This window comes from Eupeodes corollae, chromosome 3 (assembly GCF_945859685.1).
Source record: "Eupeodes corollae chromosome 3, idEupCoro1.1, whole genome shotgun sequence".
Taxonomy (NCBI): Eukaryota; Metazoa; Arthropoda; class Insecta; order Diptera; family Syrphidae; genus Eupeodes; species Eupeodes corollae.
The window spans coordinates 138,764,010-138,789,849 of NC_079149.1; the positions used below are offsets into that span (position 1 = coordinate 138,764,010).

The following is a 25,840-nucleotide window of genomic DNA, read 5'->3' on the forward strand; positions in this document are numbered from 1 at the left end:
CTACTCTCTTCTGCTGAGGTCTGGGGATCAGAAGAATATGAAGAAATCAAAAACTTATTGGGAATTTTATAAAGAAACTTTTCAACCTATGTACCACTGAATACACCTAGTTATGTCATATATTTAGGAACAGAACTTCAAAAACTTCTGAAAAGCACCTTAAAGTCTCAAGCTGACTACATCATCAAAGTCTGCAGCAACCATCAGAGCACAAGATTTCGGAAAAGCTTCGTTTATATGAGTTGAGAAACAAGGACTGGTCATTGGCAATCTGTTGGCAATGAGTGTTGAGTGAGATTGAATGATGATTTCAGCAAATTTAAACCATGTAAAAGAACAAATGTCCAGCATCATAGAGATAAATAAGGACATATAATGAGGCATTCACTGACAGAAAAAGCTTGGAATTCATTCAGTAGAATAATCTACAAAAAAAGCTCGACTATAATCTTGGTTCCAGAAATGTCAAGGATTCACTAAGTTATGAAGAGATATCCGTAATCTTTAAAGCAACTTAAACCTTTCAACTTAATGATAATTTTAACCAATTCTGTATAAGCTAATTAATAAGAAGAATATCTAAACTTCATTGGTATTTGTCAAATATTCAAAGACCAAGGACGATACTTTTTCGGGAAAAATACTCATACCTTACAAGACATTATAAACACCCTTAAAGATAATGATTGAAAACATTAAGTACATTTTTGAAAGGTATTTACAAGCATAGAATGTTATTAATAACAGAATTTTATATTATATTCAAAAACATGAATATACATTTTTTTTTAGTCAGCCGGGCTGACGGCATAGCTATAGCATTTAAATTCAAAATATTGTATACAATTCTTGTAAATTAATGTTATTTTATAAATAATTTACTTTCTTACTAATTGAAGTCCAAGCTTAAGAATGTAAAAGTTAATTCGTATGACTTTGACCATTTGTTTGTCATTGTTTCTTTTTATATGGCTATGATCAAACCCATGTAAATTTTTTCAATACTTCAGTTTATCTTTTTTTTGCGAATTGCTTAAAGCATTGTAAATCTATTAATCTAATAATAGATTTAATATTTGTCTTAAATTCTAACGTTACTTTGTTTAACGAATTCAATAAATGATACCTTTTAAAACTGTAACCTTTTCTTAAGGAAGATTAAGATATACAGCAAAACTATCCAATCCACCATTTAGAGCAAAAGAAAAACGAGATAAACATACATATAGGAAAACCATTCAATAAGGAAACATGAAAATGGAAATAAATGGCATCTGAAAATTTAATTTTACTCAAAACTCATGTCATACAAAATAGAAACTCGTGTAGGTAATTAAAGAATCGATTTTGAATCAATCCTGAAAATTCAAACGAAGTAAAAGTATTATATGCTTTAAAGGATCGGAATTGTCCTTCATAAAATGAAAAAACTTCTGTAATTGATATACATAAGGACAACCAGTGTAAAATCGATTCATTTTACTTTTCTCCACGGCTTTATATAAATTCTAACAAAAACACAAACTCACTGTCAAAAAAACATTTTCAAATGTAAAAATCAATATTTTTGAGTGTATGAAAGCTCCATAGAGATTAAATATCAATACCCTTATGCTTAACTTATACGTATGTATGTACCTACCTCACCCTCCATCTGCACATGAACACAAAGGGAGTTTTATATTTAAAAAAAAAAGAAGGAAAAACGAAAAAGAAAATCAACTGACTTTATTGAAGACAATAATCCTTATGTTCGTGTTCAGCCAACCTTCAAAGTTTCTTTCTACACATGTTCAATACACTCAGCTACATTGAAAGTCATTTAAGCGTGAGAACAAATCGCCGACAAAAAAAAGTCTACCTAAAATAAAAATGTTTCTATCAAAATTGTTGTTCGGAGCCTCCAGACACGAATATGGGATTCTTATCTCTTTGATAATCCCTGATTCACAGAACAACAAAAACAAAAACAAAACAGAGCTCTTCTGAACTGACTTGAAAACTGATTTCCCACAAGTTACTAAATTTAAAATGTTTTTTTTTCTGTTTTTTGGCATTTTCATTTTTTCAATGAAACAAAATCTTGATCTCTCTATTTCTTGTCAGAATGCGAAAAAACAGTCCTTAAACGAGGCAATCCTTCAAAAGGTTGAGTCGCCCTTATTGTTATTGTGGTATTTTATTGTTAAACTTTCGAAAAGAATTCTTCAGACTTAAGTGGCCTTTTGGCATAAATTAGAGGGTGAGAAGAAAACTTTTCAAAAAAAAATAAAACACAAACTCTCGTGAATGGGGAGTTAATGACACACAGTCGGAAAATTTTCGCATTCAATTGACACAACATAACCTAAATTGCCTTGAGGTGGTTTCAAGCGAATAGCGTTTTTTTTTTTAATATTACTTCTATTTTCTTTTTTGATGACTAGAAGAGTGATGGGTGATGGAGAAGTTTTGAATTTAATAAATAAACTTTAAATTATCTATGAGATCTTTAGAAGCTTTGATATAACCTTTAATATGAGTAGGAATAGAAAGAAGGTACCTTCTTAGGAAAATGAAATAAATCAGCGAAAGAATTATTTCTATAAATAAAATGAAGAAAAATCAAGGCTCATTATTAACCTAGGCAACATCGAGTAGGCTGTTGTTGTTAAGGAGCTTTTAGAACGACTCCATAGCAATAAAGAAGAGGACTTAAGGGATGTTATGTACAAATTAAACAGGCAAATCATTCGAATGGTTTTTAGGAGATGTTTTACTAAATCCGTTTTAGCTCTCAAGCCAGTACACTGATATGAAATCAAGAAAAACAGAACTTGGGATAGAAAGAAAATATGTGATTGAGAATTAAGTTTTGAAAATGTTTAAGCAACCGCACGATATCGTCAGAATTTACTATCTTGACTGACGAGTCATATTGTCCTCGCCTGGGAATTATTGTTTCGTTCCTTGAGCTATTTTTGTGAATTTATAGATAGATCATTATGGTAATTGTGTATGCTGCTTCTAAATTCCATCCGACTGCTCTTAAAATTAGGAGACATCAAAATACGACAGTTTTTTAAAAGTACTTTGACTTAAACCATTTCTGGCATGAACATTTTCAAAATATGATTTTTAACCAAGTTGGTGAAGCTTGTTAATGGTTTTAGAAAATACTGTGGAAATTATTAAGTACTATAACAATTGCTGAAAAAAAACAATTAAAGTGACTGAAATAAGAAGATATCTAATAAGAGGTTTAATTTTGAAAAGCTCACTATTTGGACAGGTGTCACTTTTGAAGCTGTAATCTTTTATCATTTGAGAAGTTAAAATTTCGCCATTTTAAAAAATGCAATGATAATAATTCTTTAACAGAGCATTGAAATTGTTTATTTCACCACAAAAATGAAGAAAATCTTGCAGTCCAAGATTGTAGTTTTGTAAGAAAATCGTGTTATTTCTTGAATAGATGTCGAATTGACTGACCTTTCTCGACGTTTCAAGGTCCTCAATATCTTAATAAACGATTTTTAAAAAGATGTCTGTGCGTGCGACAATAATGTTATATGAATTATATATACATACAAATAATTGTATGCAACGAAAATGCAAGTTTTTGACATCTGGTCAAATTTTGAAAAAAAAATCGAATTGGCAGTTTTTTTTTTACAAAAAATAAAAACCTTAAAAAAAAGATTACTAAAACTTGGTAAAAATTGATTTTTGACTCCAATTTCTTTTCAAAAATTGAATTTTGGGAAATTGAAAATATTATCTTCCAACTAATTTCATTGTTTTATTTTCGATATTCAGTAAAATTTGTATAAAAATGTCAGTTTTTTTCATAAAAACTAAAATCTACAAAAATTAGTACGCAAAATTGATACTCTTGAATAAATAAAGGCATTGACTTCAAAATGATTTCATTCTGTGCTAAATTAATAAATTGGGTAGCGCAACAGTCCGTTGAGAATTCCTGTGCTTGAGTACTGTTTTCACGGATGGAAGAACGTAAGATATTGTTCTTAGAAAAATCCAATACGTATTTTTTTATATAGGAAACAAAAACTTTCAAAAACTCCTACTAAAATTGGCAACAGTTAGGTTTTGACTACGAATCTCTTTTAAAACAAAATATTTTGAAACCGAACTTATTTTATCACATATAAAATATTGTTTCTGGTTTAAAGTTATTTATTTTTCAAAAATTTAATTGAAAACTTTTTTACAAAACACGGAAATCTATAAAAATAACAAAAAACTGAAGAGAAATGGTTTTCGACTCAAGTATTAGGAGAACAAAGAAATATATTGACCTAAACTTATTTATCTCACACAAAATATTGTTATGAATATTTTGTTAAAGGGTTAAGCAAGACAAATCTTTTTTTTCAAATTGTTAATGGCACACCTTTTTTCATATAATAATACCCATTGATTTACTCGTTTTTTGTTTATACTAAAATAAAACTTTTTATTGGAAACCCCTTCGTTTGAAGATGCTTATGTTTTTTCAGAGAAACAGAGAATTAAAAGTTAAACATCTTTCATCTTCGAAAGCAGCTTTTAAGTAAAAAAAATTCCTGGAACCAGGTAGAAATACTGAATTTCATAAAAGTAATACTTTCAATTAAGTGCTACTTCGGCCCACACAGATAATTACGTGTAACAAAAACTTAGTAATGCACTTTTTAAAATAAAGTATTTTGATATAAGAGAAATTGGAAATACAGTATTCCAAGTTCATAAAATATTTTGATATACAGTATTGTAAATTAAAAGTGTTTTGAAGTACAGAACTTAAAACATTTGACTAAGTAGTAAAATGCAGAATTTTCATTAAATTTTTTAAAGAAATCTGTAAATACTGTAAACACTAAACACATTGTATATCTAAATTACCTTAAAACACTGTAAACTTAACTCGACTTAAACTATTTTTAAAATTTGTTTAACTTAAACATACAAATTCGATTTTTTTTTCGTATTTAGGTAAAATCAGAAAAAAATACTCTTGTACAGAATATACATACAGTATTTTGACAATACAGTAGTTTGAATTTTACAGACCTTAAACATTTTTTTAATATTTTTGAAATTTAAGTGAAATGGCGTTAAAGTCTCGTCCTTCAAAATCAAAAACTAAGAAACATTATTTTTCTTCATTACTCACTGAAGTAACACATGCTTACAGTAATAGCTTAAAAGCACAAGTCAATTACATGTCGCGCCATTTTTTTTTAAATCTAATCTCAAATTTTTATGACTAATAATTTGCTAATAAGTTTCGTTCAGTTCTTTAAGAAAAAACCAAGTCAATTTAATCGAAAAGATAAAATCAATATTGTGTTACATTTTTATATTTTATTTATGTACACATTGTATGTGCGTATATAACTGATGGCAATCTGCCAGAAAGAAATAAAAGTATAAGTTCATTTATTCGAGTGAATTGGCCTTTACTTTATTGATGGTATCTGGTGTCTGCATCTATAAAAATTACATATGTTCGAAGAAATATATGAACACAATAAAAATAACATGTTTTTATTTTTTGTCAATTTTCTTGTGAAAAGAAGAAAATAATAAGAAATTTAAGATGGTATGAAAAATGGGTATTTCTAGCACTTAATTAAATAATAGCTTTGTTAAAAAAAAAACACAAAGCGGGAATGCCGAAGCGTTCAGAAAAGTTCTGGTCAGAACATTGCTGCTGAGATTCTAAGACATTTTTTTTTCAATTGCAGTGAAAATTAAATCACTGTCTTTTTTATCAGTGTAGAGAACGACTAGATTGTTCCGTTTTCGACTTCAAAGTAGGAGTAGGTATAATAAATAGATCGTTGTTATATTGGACACTGTTACGCTCCATAAAGTAATTGTAATCGCTTGAAACTTAACATTGCTTCCCATAAATTAGGCATTTCAAAGAAAAATCTTATTCCTTCATTCTGGGGCGGGCGTTGCTATCCCCGATTGGGAAATTGTGATTCTCCCTCGCCTAAATAAACGTCCTGTGCTTTTTTTTTGAAAATAAAACTAAATACCTATATATCCATTCTCATCGATTTTCACAAGGATCGGTTCTTGTGTACGTAAGTCTTTCACCTCTTGGCACTTTGGCAATTCAATACTCTTACAAGGGAATATCTATTGAAGAAGTAAGAAGAAAAAAATTGAAAACCAAACAAAAATCGTTTCGCCTCAGACACAACACAGGATTATTTAGGTATCCGCTTGTGTTTACATAGGACCTATAATGCTTTTTTTTTTGCTTGGTTTGATGGTTCTAATACTATAGCTACTTGAGAGTGTCCGTGATATATTATGCTTCTTGAAAATGTTTACCTTGAGAAAATCTTTAAAGCCATAAAAATGTTTTACAAAGAAAATTGTGAATAAAATCTGAATATATTCACCTTAAAAGGTTAAACTTCCAACATGTCACATATCTACTCGACTCGAATATACGTAAACGAGTACGTATGCAAGACCAAACATTAACCCTCTCCATTCACTGCGTACTCACTACCGCGTTGGCTGTTGAGGACGACGACGTAACCAAACCATATCACCTAAGCCACCTCAAAAGGGATACGATACGAACGGTATAGTTGTCGTTCGCTAATAAAATAGGAAAGGGCCAGGTTCTGTGTACTCTAAAAGCCACATGAAAGAAGAATAGAAACTGTAAAGGAATTCCATTATCCCAGAGCTGCGAGCGAAGAGAAGAAAAGGAAAGATTAAGTCTGTCTGTCGCCGCCTTGCTCTTAATTTCCTTTCTTGGATCTCTCCCTTTGAAAGTAAAGACTTGCAAATCTTTTCTTCACCTCCCTGAGATTTTTCTTATATCTACTTCTACTACTTTCTTCTTTTTCTTTTGGGAAGCGGATTGCTTTGGAGCTCAACCGGAAGCCATTAAAGAGTATGTAACAAAAGCTTTAAGGTTTTACTATGCTACACCAACCTAACTCCGCAAGTTTACCTATGTAGGTATCTATGAGAGTTATATACCGAGTGAAGGCACATCATGAAGGCTTCATAATGACCATAATCGATATCGATTGAAATTCCTCTCATCACTTCCAGCAAGGCATAGCCATAGTCAAGCCATCGTGAGTTCTCGGATGAACTGAACAAAATAAAAAAAAATAAGAAAGAAAACGCACGTGACATGAAACTTAAGTAATTTTGTTCCACCGTTTCATCGTTTTTACACGATAGGTTTCAGTCTTCGTCTTCGTCCTCTTCTGATGCTCCCTGAGCGCTCACACTAATGATGTTTCACTGACATATGGCAATGACACGCCAAAAACAAATTTTAGCCTCATGAACTTTTACTGCAGGAAATCTAACATTTTGTTCTTTTGGTAAATAGTTTATTGAAATTAAAACAATTTGTCACCATAATATGTCACTTGATGGTTGTTGTTCTTACTTCTTAGTTCGTCCTGCTGAGAGGATATCTCTTGTCAACATAGAAAACTATGTTTTTTCAGGGTATTATTCCGTTTCGCTTTCTTTTACTAACAATTTGGTATTCTAGAGATAAGAATAAGAGGCTTACCTGTCATCGTAGACGAATCCAAAGTTGAGGGTGTTTATGTACAAAACAAAGGCTAACGCGCAGCAACCCAAGCTTGTGTAATCCATGCTGAAATAAGAAGAAAATAATGAATAAATTAAAAATTTAAGGGAATACAATTTATTTTTAAAAATAGTAATTTTTGAGTTGAAGAAAAAGGTACAAAAAACCTTCAAAAAAGATAATAATTTAAACTTAATCATTTTTTTGGGAGCTTTACAATTTAGTTTAAGTGCAAAATGTTTGCATTCAATCCTTTATTTTTATAATTCTAGTGATCGAAAAAATTAACTGAACAAAGAGTAAAAAAATAAACTTTAATAAGATTTGAGTAAATTAGTAGAAAATAGCAAAACTTGACAAAAAGAAAAAAGTAAATTATTTGCTAGAAACCTTTGATATGATTTGTAGTACATACTTGTGCACTCGTAGCACAAAAAGGCTTTAAAAAAAAATACTCTAAAACTTTTTATTCTAAGCTAAGAAAATCGTTTTTGAAAACACTGTTATTTGGTAGAAAAAACAAAACTGAAAATCAAAAGAAAATGCAGGTATTTTAAAAATGAAATCCTTTAGAAAAATGTTGATTTGACATATTCAAAAAATAAGATTTTAAAACGATTAGGGAATATCCGGATAGCAGCTTTCAAAACCATTGTCGGGTTATAAGTCTACATTTCAAAGAACTTCCTTTATATTCATAACTGTTTTTCTGCCATTACATGCATGCGTTAAGCACCGGTTTGTCCCGCATCATTGGAAAATTGGTGAAGTAATTGTCATACCAAAGCAAGGTAAACCACCTGCAGAAGTGACGGCTTACAGACCAATATCGCTTATACCAATTATTTCAAAAGTTTTTCAAAAACTGCTTCTGAAGAGACTTAGCAAAATCATAGAAGAAAGAAGGTTAATCCCAAACCATCAGTGTGGCTTTAGAAATAAACATTCCACGATAGACCAAGTTCATAGAATATCGGATATAATAGAAAAAGCATTAGAAGAAAAACAAGTATGTTCAGCTATTTTCTTAGATGTTTCTCAAGCTTTTGAATAGGTTTGGCATGAGGGACTTCGGTACAAACTGCAAAGGGATCTTCCCAGGCAGTACTTTGAAACATTAAAATCGTACATCTCAGACCGATTGTTTAGAGTAAGGTACGATCAAGAATACTCGGAACTGAAGAAAATAGAAGCCGGTGTACCACAAGGAAGTGTCCTAGGTCCTACTCTGTATTTACTATACACAAGGAATATTCCAGTTGAAAATCACACCATAATGGCTACTTTTGCAGATGATACCGCAATTTTGGTACCCGATAAATGTGTCTCTAAGGCAGCAGTAAAACTACAAAATGCCGGCCGTCGACACAGTGAGAGCTTGGACCGAAAAATGGCGTATCAAACTCAATGAAACAAAATCTTCACATATAAACTTTACAAATAAAAAGATAAACAATATTCCAATAATCATTAATAATCAAGCTGTACCTTACGCCAATACGGACAAAATACCTTGAAATGACTTTGGATGCAGAGCTTAAGTGAAAAGAGCACGTCAAAAAGAAAAGAGAAGAACTAAACTTGAAATATAGAAAAATGTACTGATTGCTTGGTAACAAATCTGATTTATCAATCCAAAACAAAATAATGCTGTATAATCAAGTACTAAAGCCTGTTTGGACCTATGGAATCAAATTATGGGGCTGTACAAAGAAAACAAATACCGAAATCATCCAAAAATTCCAAAACAAAGTCCTTCGTGGAATAGGAACCTTGGTACAAAAGAAATACCGATCTACACCGTGACTTACAAATAGAAATGGTTACAGAAGTTGTTAAATAATACGCTGTAACGCACAACCAGAGACTGCAAAGTCATAGTAATTCTGAAATGGAGTCCGTCTTGAATATAAGAAACCATGTTCGGAGATTAAGAAGAACCAAGCCTCATGAGCTCATGGTCTAAAAAAAACAAGGGAAAGTATTAAAAGTTTTAACTTCCCCCAAAGTGATTGTACAAAATTAAGAAAGAAAAATCGGAAGTCGATCCTTCAAGATTGGCCCTGATGAAGAGGTCGTTTTAGTGGTTAGGAGTCCCACACTACTTGGTGTTGAATACTGCCAAGTGTCTTTTGAAGATTACCTCCTGTCAAAAAAAAAAAACAACTGTTTCTTGCAGAAATTTCAAAAACTTCCGATTTGTTTTGAACGAACTTGAGAAATTTTTAGTAAAACTCAAATTTAGGAACATAAGTCGCAAATTGATTGTGGCTTTACTTTTATGAACACAACTGTTGCCATTCTCACGCTCATTTCAAATTACAATTGGCCACAGACTTAAGCCTCAAAACGTCTAAACTGCATCTCTAAAAGTAGTTAATTATAGAAGTTCAATGGGGCGTATACGCAACTTTTTTATTAATTACATTTCTTTTTTGAATTAATAATGTTCTCTTACTGATGCTTGTGCACACATTTTTAGCTTTCACTTTAAAAACTTCTACTTTTTGTTTGTCTAGCTACTTTTTGTTAAACAAGCACAATAATAAGATTTATTTTTAAATACAAAAATAAAACATTTTTATTAAAAATTTATATCAGTCAATTTCTAAAATTAAATTGTTATTATTTTTATTTTATTATAATTAATTTTGTTCGATACTTTGAGGACATATGTGTTTTCCCGAAATATTGAGAATTCGATATACAAATATTTTCGACTTACCTCATGCCACAACCGCCACGCCGCACCGCTGCCGCTGCCAAACAAAAGTCTGATTGAGCAATCTAATAAAACTATAATTATTAATTATTTTTCTAACATCCGTGATTGAACCTTAATTAGTATGAGAAGGTCCGAAGAATTGCTCTTCAATACCAACTCCTAACTCAACTCAAGGGCTATTATTGATAATTACAGTAATAGAAATGATTTATGGCCGCCGGACTAATTCCCCAATATCTTGCAATTATTCCTCCCTCACAAAAAAAAGGCTTGAAATGTTTTTTGTCAGTTTTGCTTTGTCATTACCAACTATTTCCAGTGTTTTATCGCCCTCTCTTCATTGTGATAATCAATCATAGTCCCCAACGATGATACAAAAAAGGGATTTGAAAAGGGGTGGAAAGGGTGAGGGAAGGGCGCATTCATAAGCATATAAAGAACGACGTGTCTAGCGCCTTGAGTATACACAGTTTATGTATATAGTGGCTTGAAGTTATCCTTTTTAATTCGACAAAATTGCTATATTCTTAGCACACAATCTCATTGAGACACATTTCCTTTAGGGATGACTTCATTATCATTTATAAATATTTATCAAGGATATTGATTTTCAATATACCATATACAACATACACATGGCAGCAACCCCATCATGATTTTCGAAAAATAATAGCGACTACGGGGGTGTAAGGCGGCAGCGGCGGCGGTGGCGGGCAGAGTTATGATGGGTTGTATAGTATTGAATAGGGTTGGAAATTGGGGGTTTGTCTTTTACATACATACCAAAAGCATATATTATAGTCTCTAAATTCACATTATATAAAGGCCCTACATTACCTTTCCTGAGAAAGGTATGCAATTTTGTTTCTGTTGATGAATATTTAGATTCCGTTAGGGGTTTGAATTTACATAGAAAAACATTTTAAAATAAAATACGACAATCTTTTTGGAAATATATAGGAAAACAATTGGAAGTAGGACAAAGGCAGGCACATACGAACCGTACATATATTTGTTGGATAGGATATATGTTCTGGGGCCATATGCCGTCTGACCAAATTGCCTGTTTTGCCGGTTAAAGATTTTTTTACTGGCGATTGGTGCCAAATTGAATGGAAAATGTAAACATATTTTCCTCTGGCAGCCACCACCCCAAAGAAATTAAAATTAAGTGTTTCCACTTAAGAAGGTCAGCAGGCGCCTCAGACAAAATAAAAGAAGAACACAAAATAAAATACAAAATATTGAAAAATGAGTCAACATTTTTGTTACCTATAGGTAGACTCTGGCTTCTGGGTGTAGGCTGTTTTGTTATGTTCTGTTCTGTTACTGCTGTGCCATTTAGCCAATAACAAGGTTTTCACTTTTTTTTGTGTTGTTTTGTTTCAGAGCTAAGGCTTACAAAACTTTGTGGCTTTTTGTTCATAAACTTTTGGTTTCCTTCCACTCCAACAACCGACACAGGAAACCTTTATGGAAGTGACATCATTTTACAAGTCATCTTTTATTTGTTTCGAGGGGTTGTTTTGGGGGGTGAACAAAAAATATAATAATATAAAAGATATCGTTCAATAAATCAATCATCGAAGCAGGCAGACTTTTGCTAAGGGAAGTTGTTTTTTTTTTTTAATAAATTTAAAGTTTATATCAACTTTTAGGTTTGACAGATGGCAGGAAATTGGAAGGGATGAAAGTAGGTTTCCTTTAAAGAACACCATTTTTTTTTTGTATTTATTAAAAGAACAGTCGTTTTGGGAAATGTGTCTAGCTAATCATAAAGGGAGGATTTTTTTTGTGACTTAAAAATAAAAACCATGACTTTGTTAACCCCTATAATAAAAAAAATTCTGAGTTTTCAGATATTGTAACTAAAAAATAAGGAAGAAGTAATTCATGTTTTAAAATATTGATTTTGTTGAAATTCTGAAGAAAATGAAATCGAAGATTAGTTTCAAATAGGGTAAGCTACAAAATGAATACAAAACTAACTAAAATTGTGGACGGAAAACATGATTCTTCTCTCTTTAATAATCTTTTTAAAAACCTCTCATTACTCCCGAAAGATAAAGAACTTTTAAAACAACTTTTGACAGTCTTCATAATATCAGAACACCATTTTATGTATGTACATTTGTTTTCTTCAAAAATTTAGGAAGAGCCCCAAATATTTGGAATACGAGCTGCGATCTGCTATAAGTCACATTTCTGAATTAAAAATTTACTTTTGTAAAACAATAAATAAATAGAACATTGTCAAAAGCTTTTCATAGCTTCTATATGCATGAATAATGATTGGTATCGATAAGAAAAGGAAAACAATTATCCATCCCCACATACCAAAGCAGCAGATGTTGTTCTTCGAACATACCTACCTGCCCCTCTCTTTTGAAATTAAATCAAACGCTTCTTGTCAAACTTAACCATCCAAGTGTCAAACAATTTTATATTTTGGTATGACGTCTAATTTTGTGCACATTAAATATTCAAATCTTAACAACCAATTTTTGAGCTCCCGACGTTTATGAAATTTCCATGCAAATTAACAACAAATCTCTATCTCTCTCATGTCCTGACAGCAAGTGCCAGCAACCAATTTCCCTTTTTTGTTCCTGAAAATATATTACAACAGCAGCAGCAGCAACAGCAGAAGTTGACTATACGAGGATACATAAACAGAGGAGAGGGAGCTAGAGCTGAATTCGAAGCAGGCAAAACATAGAATTTCTAATTATTCACCTAAAATAACGGCAGGGAAAATAAAGCTAGCGGCATACTTTTTCCCTTTATATAACTAATACAACCACCCATATAACCACACCGACCATGCCACCGCGCCTCATCCTGCCGCGCAGCCCATCCTGCGCCCTCAACTTCACGCAAATAAGGGTTTCACGACCGCACAAACATCCCACTGTTGCCAACATCACCCCCCTCACCCCCTGTTCACTCATTGTAAACAATTCAGCCCCAAAAACAACGGGTAAACACCACAGGAATCACCTTTAAAAATTGTAACATTTAATTTGTGTTTTCGCCCATTCTATCCACCTTCTCTCTCTTTAACAACAACAAAAAAGAAAAAAGTCTAAAGTTTCTACAAAAAGATACAAAAAAGGAAGTTGAAAAATTTCCGTTATAAGGTCACGGGGGACTATCTTCCTTGCAATGTGCACAATGGGACGGATGATAGTACTGGTGAAAAATGTTGCAGCACTCATTTACTTTTCCGCAAGTCAGCACATTGAAACTTCCTTGAAAAAAAAACTCAGGAAATTACAACAAAAAGAAAACACCTTCACTTCGCCCATTATTTGTGGTCTTGATTTTGACATCCCCAATGCAAATTGGGACACTTTTTTCCTTAGCTTCAGCAACTTTCTTTTTTCTTCTTTAATTGCGATTCATTTACGAGTCCTCTGATGGCACCAATAAAAGCAGTCGCGATCCTTCCTAAGACTCACTTCTAAAGCAAAGTTTTCCCTCGCAAACGAGTTTCAAAGAAGTTCGAGGAAAAAATCCATAAGCTCAAACTTCTGTCTTCCCGCAGCCAACCCCATCCTTCAAAGGAAATTGACAAAAAATGCAAATGAAGCAGGAAAAGGTACAAACACGAATGCGAACGAACCCTTCCAGGACTCGGTCAGCTCTTCAACATAGATAACTTCAGATTCAATTTGCCAAGTTGTTGCCGAAGCGCATGGATTGACCAATATGTCCCCCAACCCCACGCTAAGTTGTGGTGGGAAGCTAGAACCAGTTGAAAGTTTTATACTTTGTGGTGCAACAGTTGAAGAAAACTTGCTCAGCAATTTATTCGCACTTAATACCAATAGTGTGAGTCCGTTACTATATCAAATCCATATAGCAATTGGAAAATCACTACAAGGCTCACCACAGTCAGACAGAAAGACAGACGAAGAAATGGATTTTTACGCGTGGAATTAATTTATTTTGTGCAACAATGCCCACCGACCGCTTCACTGGCTGTCAAACTGACAAGTGAAGGCTTAAAGCAATATAACGTGTTTCGTATCTTTTCAACACTTTTAAACATCACCTTCAACAATAAGTTATAACGATGTTCCCTGTTTTTGTTTTTGTATTTTATTGTTGTTGATTTAAGGCATACTCGACGACTTTTACCTTAACAGGCAGGTATACTTTTAGTCAGAAATACCATTTTTCAACCTGTCGCATCACACAGCTAATGTCCTGTCCATGTGCCATCAGTTTATTTGTGCGGGATTCAGTTTCGTGCATACGTTCATTTTGTTGTCGTGACATTTAATGTCTCACATTGGAAATTAATTTAATGTGACATCTTGACACGGAGTGGACAATGTTCTTTTTCATGACCTCGCCTTTGTAAAACCAAAACCATGTTTTTATTTTGACTTTATTTTTTATTTTTTGCAAAATTAATGAGCGTTTTGCGTTGAGTCTTTAATTGGCACAACTTTGTCTAATTCAATGCGAAATTTGGCTGTCCCTAAAATTTGAGTAATATTTAGAAGAAAGGAACTTTTCAAGGACTTTAAGAACATTCTTTTCATGACATTAAGAGCTTCGTTTACATAAAGTAGAAGTTTTGTAAAAAGACATTTTTCAACCGAAAATACAGTTTCTGAATATTAGACCAATATTTTAACATATCAAGAAGTTTTGTTAACAGATTTTGGCTTTAAAGTGTTTTTCTTTCAATGATAAAAAAGACTGATTCAACAATATCTTGAGAAAAGTTAAGCAAATTTAAGCACCTACATTTTTGAAGTAGTTTTGAAACGTAAACTGCTGTTTCAAGCCATCTACTCTTCGGGGTTGATAAAATGATAAACTCTATGGTATGTTTATCGTATCTTAATTCCTTTCGATTTTTTTGTGCAAGGATTTTTAAATATTTAAAAAAAAAACATATTAGGTGGTGCAACAGTCTGTTAAGAACTAAGGCCTAGTGACTAACAACTCTCAAACATTCCTGTATGCGAGTAATGCTGCCAGTTATAAAGACGGCCTACAATTTTAAGCCGAATCCGAATGGCTCATTAGAGAAAGCGCTTTTCATGACAAGAATTACTCTTGGAGAATTTGTACAATTCCTCGCAAGAGGCAGTACCCGTAAACAAAAAATTAAGACGGCACAGACAGACATCAAACGCAAGACCTCTGGCATGACAGTCCAAAGCAATTACCATCGCGTGACGGGTATTATTAAATATTTGGATGACGAAAATTGTAAAGTGATGCACTTGATATATAAATATAAGCGGAAGTTTCCAATAAGAAGATTTATTTGTAAAAGCCCACTATTTGGGCAGTAGTCACTTTTGAAGCTGTCATCTTTTGACAATTGACAAGTAAAAATTAAGCCATTTCTTCAACAACGAAAATTGTTACACCTTGCTACAAATATGATGACAAATTTGGAAGTTACAGTTCGCAGTTTTTCAAGAAAAGTTTCCTGACCGTGTTATTTCTTGAATAGGTGATTAATACCTATAGACATTTTTTGTCAGCCTCTTGATAAATAAAGTCAATTGGAATGCTCCAAAATATATTTAAAACCTTAGAGATGAAACTCGTATAAAGCTATTGAAGACATACCTTCTCAAATTTGCAAATAAGTCGTGAACAAAATTTCGTGAAAAGGATATAATGCTGGAACTCTAGCCATTGTGGCAATTTGACTGATTTAGTTCTTCATTGAGAAAGACAAATCTTTCTTTTAACAACGAAATAAACATCTATTGATTTCTCTTAAAATATTTAAGTTTTTAATTAAAAACAAAATGAAACCTCTAATTGGAAAATGCAATAAGTACGATTAATTCCACTAACATGAAATGAAAACAACAATAAAAGATTTTTGTAAGAACACAAATTCTAATTTTTCAATTTATCCACAAACAAGAAAACACATTGCTTTTTAATTAAATATCAAAGAACATCATAGATTCCAAACTTCATAAAATCATTAGAGTAGTTCTATATATTCGAGTATATGCAATTTTTTGATTTGTTCTACTTTGTGGTCAAAACAAAAATTCTCAATCTATTTTCCAATATGAAAACGACAAAATGATAGTGACCCATTTACCCCATCAACAACCCTTTAATGCTCGTATTCCCTGAAAAGAATCTCAACCTCTTTCTATCTGAGTTTCTGAGTCGATGTAATGAAAACAAATCTTCTGTCAAAAAGCAAATGAAAAATCTCTGCTCCATTTTTACATTCAATGAAACTACTGCTGCTGTAAGAAAATAAAACTAGTACCAACTCTTTTGCGATGTTCACATACCAACCTAAGAAAAAAAAACTGAGAAAAGTTCTTTTCAGAGTCGATATTAGTGCGGTTAGAATAGGTATAGGAGGTACTGCTGCTTTCAACTAGCTGGGTCTTTTCAGAAGATACAACCATGAATTCCAATATTCTCATTTTTGAGTAAAGGACCACACATGATGGGAAAAAAGTAACAAGAAACTCAAAAGAAAAACCGACAACGAAATTCAAAAACCTAATTGAACTTCAAACATATGAATGGGTGAATAGAAAAAGGGGGGAGGATACAAGTGAAAGGAAAAAATGCATACAATATATTGGATGCATATTTCGATCATTACATTTTCCAATTTTACAGTAGATACTCTCAAAAATTCAAGGAACGTTTGTACAACAACTCCTACGTACGTACGTCGTACATTTCTAGTCTAAGACTGACCCTTATTGAGGTTTTTGTGGAAGTAAAACTTTTAACCGGAAAGCTTCAGTTAGCCGCACTTGAATGGCTTAATTCGAATTTGTTTTGGGCCAAATAAATCGAAATAAACGATTGAAATCGTATATAATCACAATTGTGCAAACCAAAGCAATTTTCTTCAATACCACCTCGCCTCCTGGGACAAGGATGGAAACATGGACAGGACAGGATAGAGAACATCCAAGCCTCCTCTGTTAATTGTCCGATTCAACCTTCTCCTCCGTCTCAACGGTGCCTGGTGCTCACAAGTCAAACAATATCATTCAACTGAACACTAATCAGTGATTTTTTGTTAAACTGAAAAACATCGCCACCACCACGTCTACTGTCTGTACTGATGGTTCGTCTGTCATTCCAGACTGTCCAGTGTTCAATTCAGTTCATTCAGAAGCCAGGATGTTGGTTTGAGTTCCCTATGTATAAATACTCGTATAGCTAGGATCTATAGGTATATCTCTGCACCATGACACAATACTTGCCATGGAATCTTTTATTCTATTCACATCGGAACATGTAATTCGGATGTAAGGTTTTACATTTCCATGTCATGTGTAGTATAATGTTGAATTGTTGACTTTGTTAGAGTGAATACTTGTGTCAGATGTTTTACATAAATGAAGGTTATTGAGGTGCAAAGAGAGAGAGAGAGGGAGTTTTCAGTTGCATTTTCATACACAGGAAAGATGGGATGTCCTTAATTTAAGTTTTAAACGAACAAATATGGATAAATATATTTAAAAAAAAGATTGTTAATACAAACAGTTGGTTTCAGTCTGTGAAACAAGCTAATTTACACTTAAAGAGAAAAGGGGTTTGAATTTTTTCCCAATTGTACACTAGGGCGTATGCGTATTTTTTTATGAATAAATCAAACTAAACTACACATCAAAGTATACTTGCAAATAATGTCTCTTCTCGGACACAACATTTAGAAAAAACACATAATTGTCAAGGCTGACATAAAAAACTGTTTATCTGAGAATCTTAGGTCCAACCCCTCAATATACAAGATTTTAATTTTCCCACAATTGTTGAATTTATAAAAATAAAACAATCAAACCTTACTTTTCTAATTAAAGATGATAGATTTTCGATTTGTTCTCAATCATATACTTGGGCTCATACGTACTTTTTTTAATTTTCTCATTATAAACTTTCTTTTAGAACTTCATAGGTTCTTCGTTTAAGGGAAAAAATATACTTATTTGCAAGCAATTTTCTGGTTGGTAATTCACAGTTCAATCAAAATAGCAATTTAACACTTTTCAGAAACATTATTCTGTACAAATGGTTTCTTCTTTAAGGGCCTCATTAATAATATCATTAGCATTACATTATTCAACCGTAATCAAATCAGCTCAAAGTCAAAAAACCAAAATAATTTGAATTAGTAATACTCCCATATAATATCATTCCCCACTCAAAAAGCCTCAACACGAAAAAATAAACAATAAATTAATCATCATGTTTAAATTCCCTTTAAGTAAAACACAAATTTAGAGAACACAAGATCATGAAATATACTTTCTTTTTGATGTATATACATATTTATGTATATTGTAGATATATGTTTATAGAAATACATCAGAAGACTCGAACTTAGATACACATAACGTGATTGCTGCATATATGGACAATATTACGAAAGGTAGGCAAACAACCTGCAGCCCCAATTAATTTCCTTTGAATATGTAAATTAATGAAAACGACAATATTTTCCCAAAGCAAGCATTCTAATGGTTGGCTGAGAGTGAAATCAAAGTGAATTACATTTCCATCCCCCACTGATATATTGGTATACGAAACAATGTCACATTTTGCCAGGCTATCTTTGTGAATAAGAGAGACCGGTCCCGGGAGCGGGACATAAAGCAAGAAGAGACACACCACTTTCCAGTTCATGATTCCAGTACTATGCGAGGTATATACCATCAGCACACGGAACTTGCTATCAACAGCTAAAGTGATGGTAGGTAGGTACGAGGAGTACTGAAGGTAAGCTACTCGTCCTTTTTGGATACTAAAAACAGGAGGCAAAGACTACTCCATCACATCAACGTGTTTGCCCCATGTTTGTTTTAAGGATTCACTGATTCAATTTCGCCGAATATACGTTCCACACATGCGGTGGGGCGGAGTACGTATCATTCTCGTAAAGACTACATACCCAGGACGTGTGCTCTGCTGTGTGCTGTTAGCTGCGAGCTGGTGGCTGCAGTCAGTTTCTCGACAGCCGACAAGCAGCCAACAGTATTACCAATCACGTTCAGCAAATAATGCAGCAAACATATTTCGCCAAAAAGCAAATAAATTTGGCTTTCATTTTAAATTAAAAGCAACCATTTTGTCCCCACCAAAAAGCCCTCGTACCCGGTTGAGAGTAAACAAAGCTCCATTCAGAGCAGCGTTACCCTTGCTCTTACCATCATCATCCTCATCACCATCATCGCCATCATCGTCGACGTTGTCGTCGCTCGTTGTCATAACACAAGCAGCACGAAGAGGGGTTTATAGAAAAGGTATCGCTTAACAAACTTTGTAACTGTAACCTGCAATACACTAGCGTATAGCAATTTGTGTAATAACAGCGGACGCGATCGGGGCAGGAAATGCGAAAGCAAATAAAACTACCCAAACGACGTCGACGAGCGACGCAACCGTCAACTCATCTCATCTGGTGAGGGAACCCAAAACCCATAGCAGAACCATGCTTGGGAATTTAGGACTTGTAAATTGCTCAAGGACTGGGATCATTTACTCATAGCACACATAAGCGGCGTTCATCAAACCCAGCTTTGGTGTGTTAAAAACACAGGGGGCACACAAGGTGGGTGTGTGTTAAGGACGAAAAATCAATACTGCCACAGAGCCAAGAGAAATCACAAGATTTTTAATAAAAACGAATTATTTGCACTTAGGGACTTTATTCTAAAAACCAGAGCAGCGTTGTTATACGAACGAACAATCAAAATTCAACTATTACAATATGTTACCATTACATATTTTAATAAATATTTAATTAAACATTAATTTTGTATATAAAATAAATAAATAAAATTTGTAACTTGGAAAATGGTAATGTGCTTTTATTAAAAACGCTACATCTGAACACGCCTTAGTAGTAACAGTTCTTGAAGAAATGTAAATCAAACAAACCTAAATCTGGAGAACCGATCAATTTATTTGAAATGTTAGAAACTTTGAAGGCATACGGATTTAAAAAATTTTTTGATTTTAATTTTAGTTAAAGGTTATGAGATTTTTCTTAGCACACACTCAAAGGGGATTGTTTAGCATCTATATGCCAGAAATAAAGTTTGAGGATTTGGAAAAAGGGAACATTTTAGAAAGGTGCTGGCACAGTTCACTGGTTTTGAATTCTTGAATATTGTACTGGCATTTAAAAACAGGCTACATTCGCCTTGTACGGCTAAGGAACAAATATCTGGAATTTGGGATCAAGGGTTAAATGATGATAAATATTTTTAGAAGCTAAATTATAAGGGTTTAACTGTTTAACGATAAAAAAGAAAGGTAAGAAAGTGGCGTAAATGACTCAATAAAACTACTGTTACTGGTATTTTTAATAGCTCGATGCTAAAATGTTTAATATAAGGAAAATCACTTGTTTTACTAGATTGGGCTTGAAGTTTTACTAACTCTTTTGACACGAACCATCTGTTGTGTTTATACATTTTTTAGCACTAAAAAATCGAGATATCACTAAAAATTCAAGAAATACCGTTATTTTTCTTTTTTCCTTCTTCTCGAAAAAATACTAATTAATGTTTAAATATTTTCTGAAACATGATTTTTAACCGCAAAAGCAATTTCGTCCAACCACGTCGGTCGTGCAACTTATTTCGTTTTCTTTTGACTTCATATTCTCAAGAAAGTCCTGATTTAATCAAATGTTGTTGCGATGATGAAAAACAAATACCTCTTCTACTTTCTTTCATATGGATATGTCTTGCATAAAGCTTGATTCAAATCAGCACTTTACCATGGCATGGAAATTGCCCCAAAGAGGAAGCAGGTGCAATAACCTGAAAGTGTCACGGCAACAGCAGCAAGTACCTCTCCTGCATTCACATGCCTTATAACCATACATAACGTTCAAGCCTCTTTGAGGTGGCGGAAGATTAAATCAGCAACTCAAACGAGAAAAGAACTCATTCAACATGCAAACATAATCTTCACAAAGAAAAAAAAATTAACAATAAGCTTTTTGAGACAAATTGTTAAAAACTAATAGCCACAAATTGCTACGGTCTAAATGGATCACCTAAAGTTTATCCCATATTGACACTGAAATTGATTGCTAAATTTGCCAGCGTGGCAATTTTCATATAAGATAAATCCTTATCCTCTGCATATTATAATCGACTGGCACTGGATGTCAGCCCCTTACGCCTTAAGAACGATGGAGCTGGATATGGAGTTGAAGCAAAGACTTTCATTTAGACAAGACTCTCGTAAAGTGAAAAGTCAAAAAGGATGTCCAAAAACCTACTCTCACAGCTTAAACGTCCATTAGTCTGCAGCGTAAGGACAATTTTAGACTAAAGCTTCTCATCATTATCTCTACGAAGATGGCAAAGCCAAAGCCACTAAGGCCATAAGCTCATTAAAACATTTCAACATTTCCGCTCAGTAGGTATCGAAAGCCTTCGTCCTTTCCCTACATTAAAGTTCTCGTACTCGTAGAGGTATAGTATAGGGTGACATCGCATCGCATCGTTGGAGGCAGAATGATGAGCGCCTCCTTTGGCATTAGATTCTGTTGGTTTGGTTATATCAGCGCGAGTCTGGGTGGTTTTATATAGGAGCAGCGGGGTGGTACACGAAATGGGTTTAAAATAACTTTCTAAAATTTTCGCTTCAATAATTTCAAGATTGTGTTGTTGGGGGGTGGGAACCGGGAAATGGAGTGTTGCGATGGAAGGGGGGTTATTTTCAAACTACGGATAAATTCCGCTGTGGATGACGGTGATGGAGTAAATAATGGTCTCAGTAGCAATAAGGAGTTGAAAGTTCGATAAGGCTTTAGTGCGGAAGGTATTTCCTCTTTCTGACTATTGGTGTGTATAGCAGTTTAGATCTGTAAAATTGTAAAACTGCTCTCAGAAATGGGAAATAAATTGAAAATCTTGATGTCTCTCTTTTCACTTCTCCGCACCACTTCATAGAATTTCAAAAAAGGAAAAGTTAGTAGAATATTGATACCTTCTGGAGGGAAGTAATGAGCTATGATGTTAAAGTAAAACTGAAAGAACCAAGTGATATTTAGTTTACGAACACATACCTAATATTAATAGGAATGTAATGAACCGTTATGTTTATTTTATTTCTATTATTCCTACGACATGTGTTTTTGATATTTTAAATAATATGTGCCTACTCAAGAGTCCTTGTAAAAACACAACTTTTGTTTATGTTATGTTGTGTTTTAGGTTATTTTTAAAAGTAAAAAAATATAAGAATCTAATTATTCAAATTTAGCATTTTAATTTCAATACATTTTCAATTTTCGGTTAACTGGAAAAGGAAAATTTGTTTCTTAGAAAAAGGGAAAACAATATGTTCTGCTGATAGTTACCTCAATGAACTAGTTTTATTTAAAAACACTTGTGTAACATTTCCATTCAATTAGTTTCAAAACTCAAAATTAGTTTGATTTAGAATAGTTTCATTGCCTAGTCAAAAAATCAAAAAATGGAGTTTTTCTTGCTTAACTTCACACTGAGGATTATAACTGTGCAAAAAAAGCAAAAGCTTGATTTAAGCCTTTTTTGTAGTTTTCAAGAAAGTTAATAGTTTCAATTTTAGGTAACGAGAAATGTCAAGCTACATACATACGACAATATCAAATGAAAACGGTAGTGGTCGTTGGCCGGTGAATGTTCCCAAACAGTGGCCAAGGCGGGATTGACAGCCAGGAAGGTTTAGCTGTGTGTTTGCTGGAATTGGAAAGGAATCATTCACTATGAGCTAACGCTTTATTCTACCATCTACTACAGACAACTGGACCGCTTGAAGCAGGCGATCGACCAGAAGCGTCCAGAATTGGCCAACAGGAAGGTTGTAGTGTTCCAGAAGGACACGCCAGACCACAAACTTCGTGGATAACTCGTCACGGGAGATCGGACGGGAGGTTTATTTTACAATAAATTATAGCTTTTAAGATGTTTCAGTTAAGTTTAAGTTTTTTTTAAAGATTTTTTAACGTGGATGAGAGCGAAGTCTAGTTTTTGGACAGACTATACAAAAACAGAAAAAAAGGCTAGTCTCTATTAAGTCGACTTAACCGTTGATCCCTTTTTTAATAATACTATCAAAAAAATGAGGCTGATATGATATCACAATGTTAATGCGTTTTGGTTTAAGGAACTTGGAATCCTCCATTTTAGCCAGAAGAAGGCATACTTAGTGAAATTCTTTTGAAATTCCTCCATTCTATCACTTAATTATTATAATAAGGATTTCAGACTACGCTGCAATACTACACAATCGACCTTACTAAAGTATTAGATAGTGATTTTATGATATATATAAGCATTTTATTGGCTTTATTTACCATATAGTCATAGTGAAGTAAATATGACAAGTTGGTATCCAAGATAACCCCTAGGTCTTTCTTTTTTGTCACTCTTTCTAACTTCATGTGATTGATACCATAATCGAACAAAACTGGCTTCTAATTCCTGAAACACGACAACACTTGACACATTGAAATATTAAGAAGAAAGTGATTTCGTTTACACCAGTTATTCAATCTTGCTAGATCTGTCAAAAGCAGATAATAATCAGATTTACAGCTTATTTTACCATAAATTTTGAAGTCATCCGCAAAAAGAAGAGAACTTGAATCATTGAAAATATTAGGAATGTCGTCAACAAAAAACGTAATTTACCTAAGTGGCTTCCTTATGGAACCCCTGATAAAACAGTGATGTTGTATGAGCGAGCAACCAACTTTAACTTTTTGGATCCTTCATGATAAATAAGATTAAGTCACTTCAATAAAAAAGAGTGAATACCTAAGGAAGATAATTTATGGAGCAGTGCATTATGATTTATTCTATCGAATGTTTTCGTAAAGTCTGTGAAAATAATATCAGTTTGGCACGTCTTTTCCATATTTGATATTATGTCACGATCATGAGTTGAAACAAATCTGAAAGTTTGTTACAAAAGAGTTTGTTGAATAATTTTGGTAATGCAGAAAGTTTACATATTGGTCTATCATTTGATTTCTTTTCTCTTTTCCGATTTAAAAATTGGAGACAAAAATTAAATTGTGTATACGATAACGATTGTTTTTTAATATTTTATCTTTGGTGTTTAAGCGATTGAAAGTTAAATAAAATATATTGTATATATGTATATGTTTATATCACATTTTAAGAGGGGGTAAATATCTATACCGCCGGGAGGAACTCCTGACTAAAAGACTAAAACTAATATAAATATTCTTGCCGCCTGCTCTTAAACAAAAAATTCTTGAACGGGATTGGTAGCCGAGAGGACTTATCATTATCAATATCGAGACGGAGTCTTCTTATAAATAAAGTAAAAGAAGAAGTTATTTGCTAAAATAGATCTTGGGCTTTATTTATTTAGTATAATCCAATTTTTATATACTTTACACCAATTTAGTTCTTCTATTAGTAAAGTTTCTTAGAGAAACTAAGTGTGAATTCTATAAAAATGATAGGAAACCTTTTCATTAAATAAAATTTAAAATAATATAATGTAAAACTCCAGTAGTTTACTATGAAACAAGGTATATTTTAAGGGGCTGAACTTGAAATAGAAAACTAGGTATAATTTTAGGAGTTAAGTATATATTTAGTATATACAGTTATTGTATTTATAATCTGAAGTATAATTTTAAGAAAAATTATTATTATATAAACATTATAAAACTGCTTGGTTACAACATTATTTATTATTATTTTATTGAATGTATCAATTTGTAGTCTCAGTATGGTTTCCTATATAAGTGATGAATTAACTACGTGAGGAACGAACCCATATTCTTTTGTATCAAAGTTAATCTAGAAGATTACATTTTTTGAAGTTATTATTTTAACAAATTTTAGATACATGGTCAAAGAAAAAAAGTATCCTGAACGTATTGCAATCGAGCTTACAACTTTTGATATAGCTTCTTGAGCCCTTGAAACTTAAAGAAATGTCAAAATCTTTAAGTTGAGTGTTAATGTCATTAAATTTTGGTGTTCTTATTTGTTTACAAAATTTTAATTGAACATTTAACATAACACAATTAGAATTCCAAAAAATAAATAAAATCCATTCGATTTGATCTACAGAGATGTCAATGACACTCATAACATAATTACAAAATATTTAACTTTATATTTACTCCAATTAGTAACATGTGTATTATGTCACATCGTAAATGACTAAAAATTGGTATTTCTATAATTTCATATTCTTCGAAATCCCAAAAGAACAAACAGAAAGAACCCTTAGAATTTTAAATCTGTAAAACAAATCCTCGTTTAGGCAAGATTGTAGTTAATACCTAAACCTATAAATATTGAAGTTGTTTTTTGTTCTTCAATATCCACATCAATTAAGTTCCACATTGCTTGGCTATAACTAATCGATGTAAAGTACATGCAATAGGTACATATTTATCTATAGATAGTCCAATTTTATTATTTCATCAAAGTTTGAACTTATTATGAATTTCTCATAACCCCCCCCCCCCACTCGTCTTTCTACAATTATTATTATTATAATTTTGGTATCACAAC

The 25,840-nt window shown here is 32.7% G+C and overlaps 1 protein-coding gene across 1 annotated transcript in view; it reads right to left on the reverse strand.

The window, feature by feature from the left end:
- LOC129949994 (protein O-mannosyl-transferase TMTC2) overlaps positions 1–25,840 on the reverse strand; it is an 82,286-nt gene that overhangs the window by 15,559 nt on the left and 40,887 nt on the right. The window contains exon 3 of the mRNA XM_056061754.1: positions 7,553–7,639. Coding sequence (XP_055917729.1) covers positions 7,553–7,639 — 87 coding nt within the window. The remainder of the gene's footprint in view (positions 1–7,552; positions 7,640–25,840) is intronic.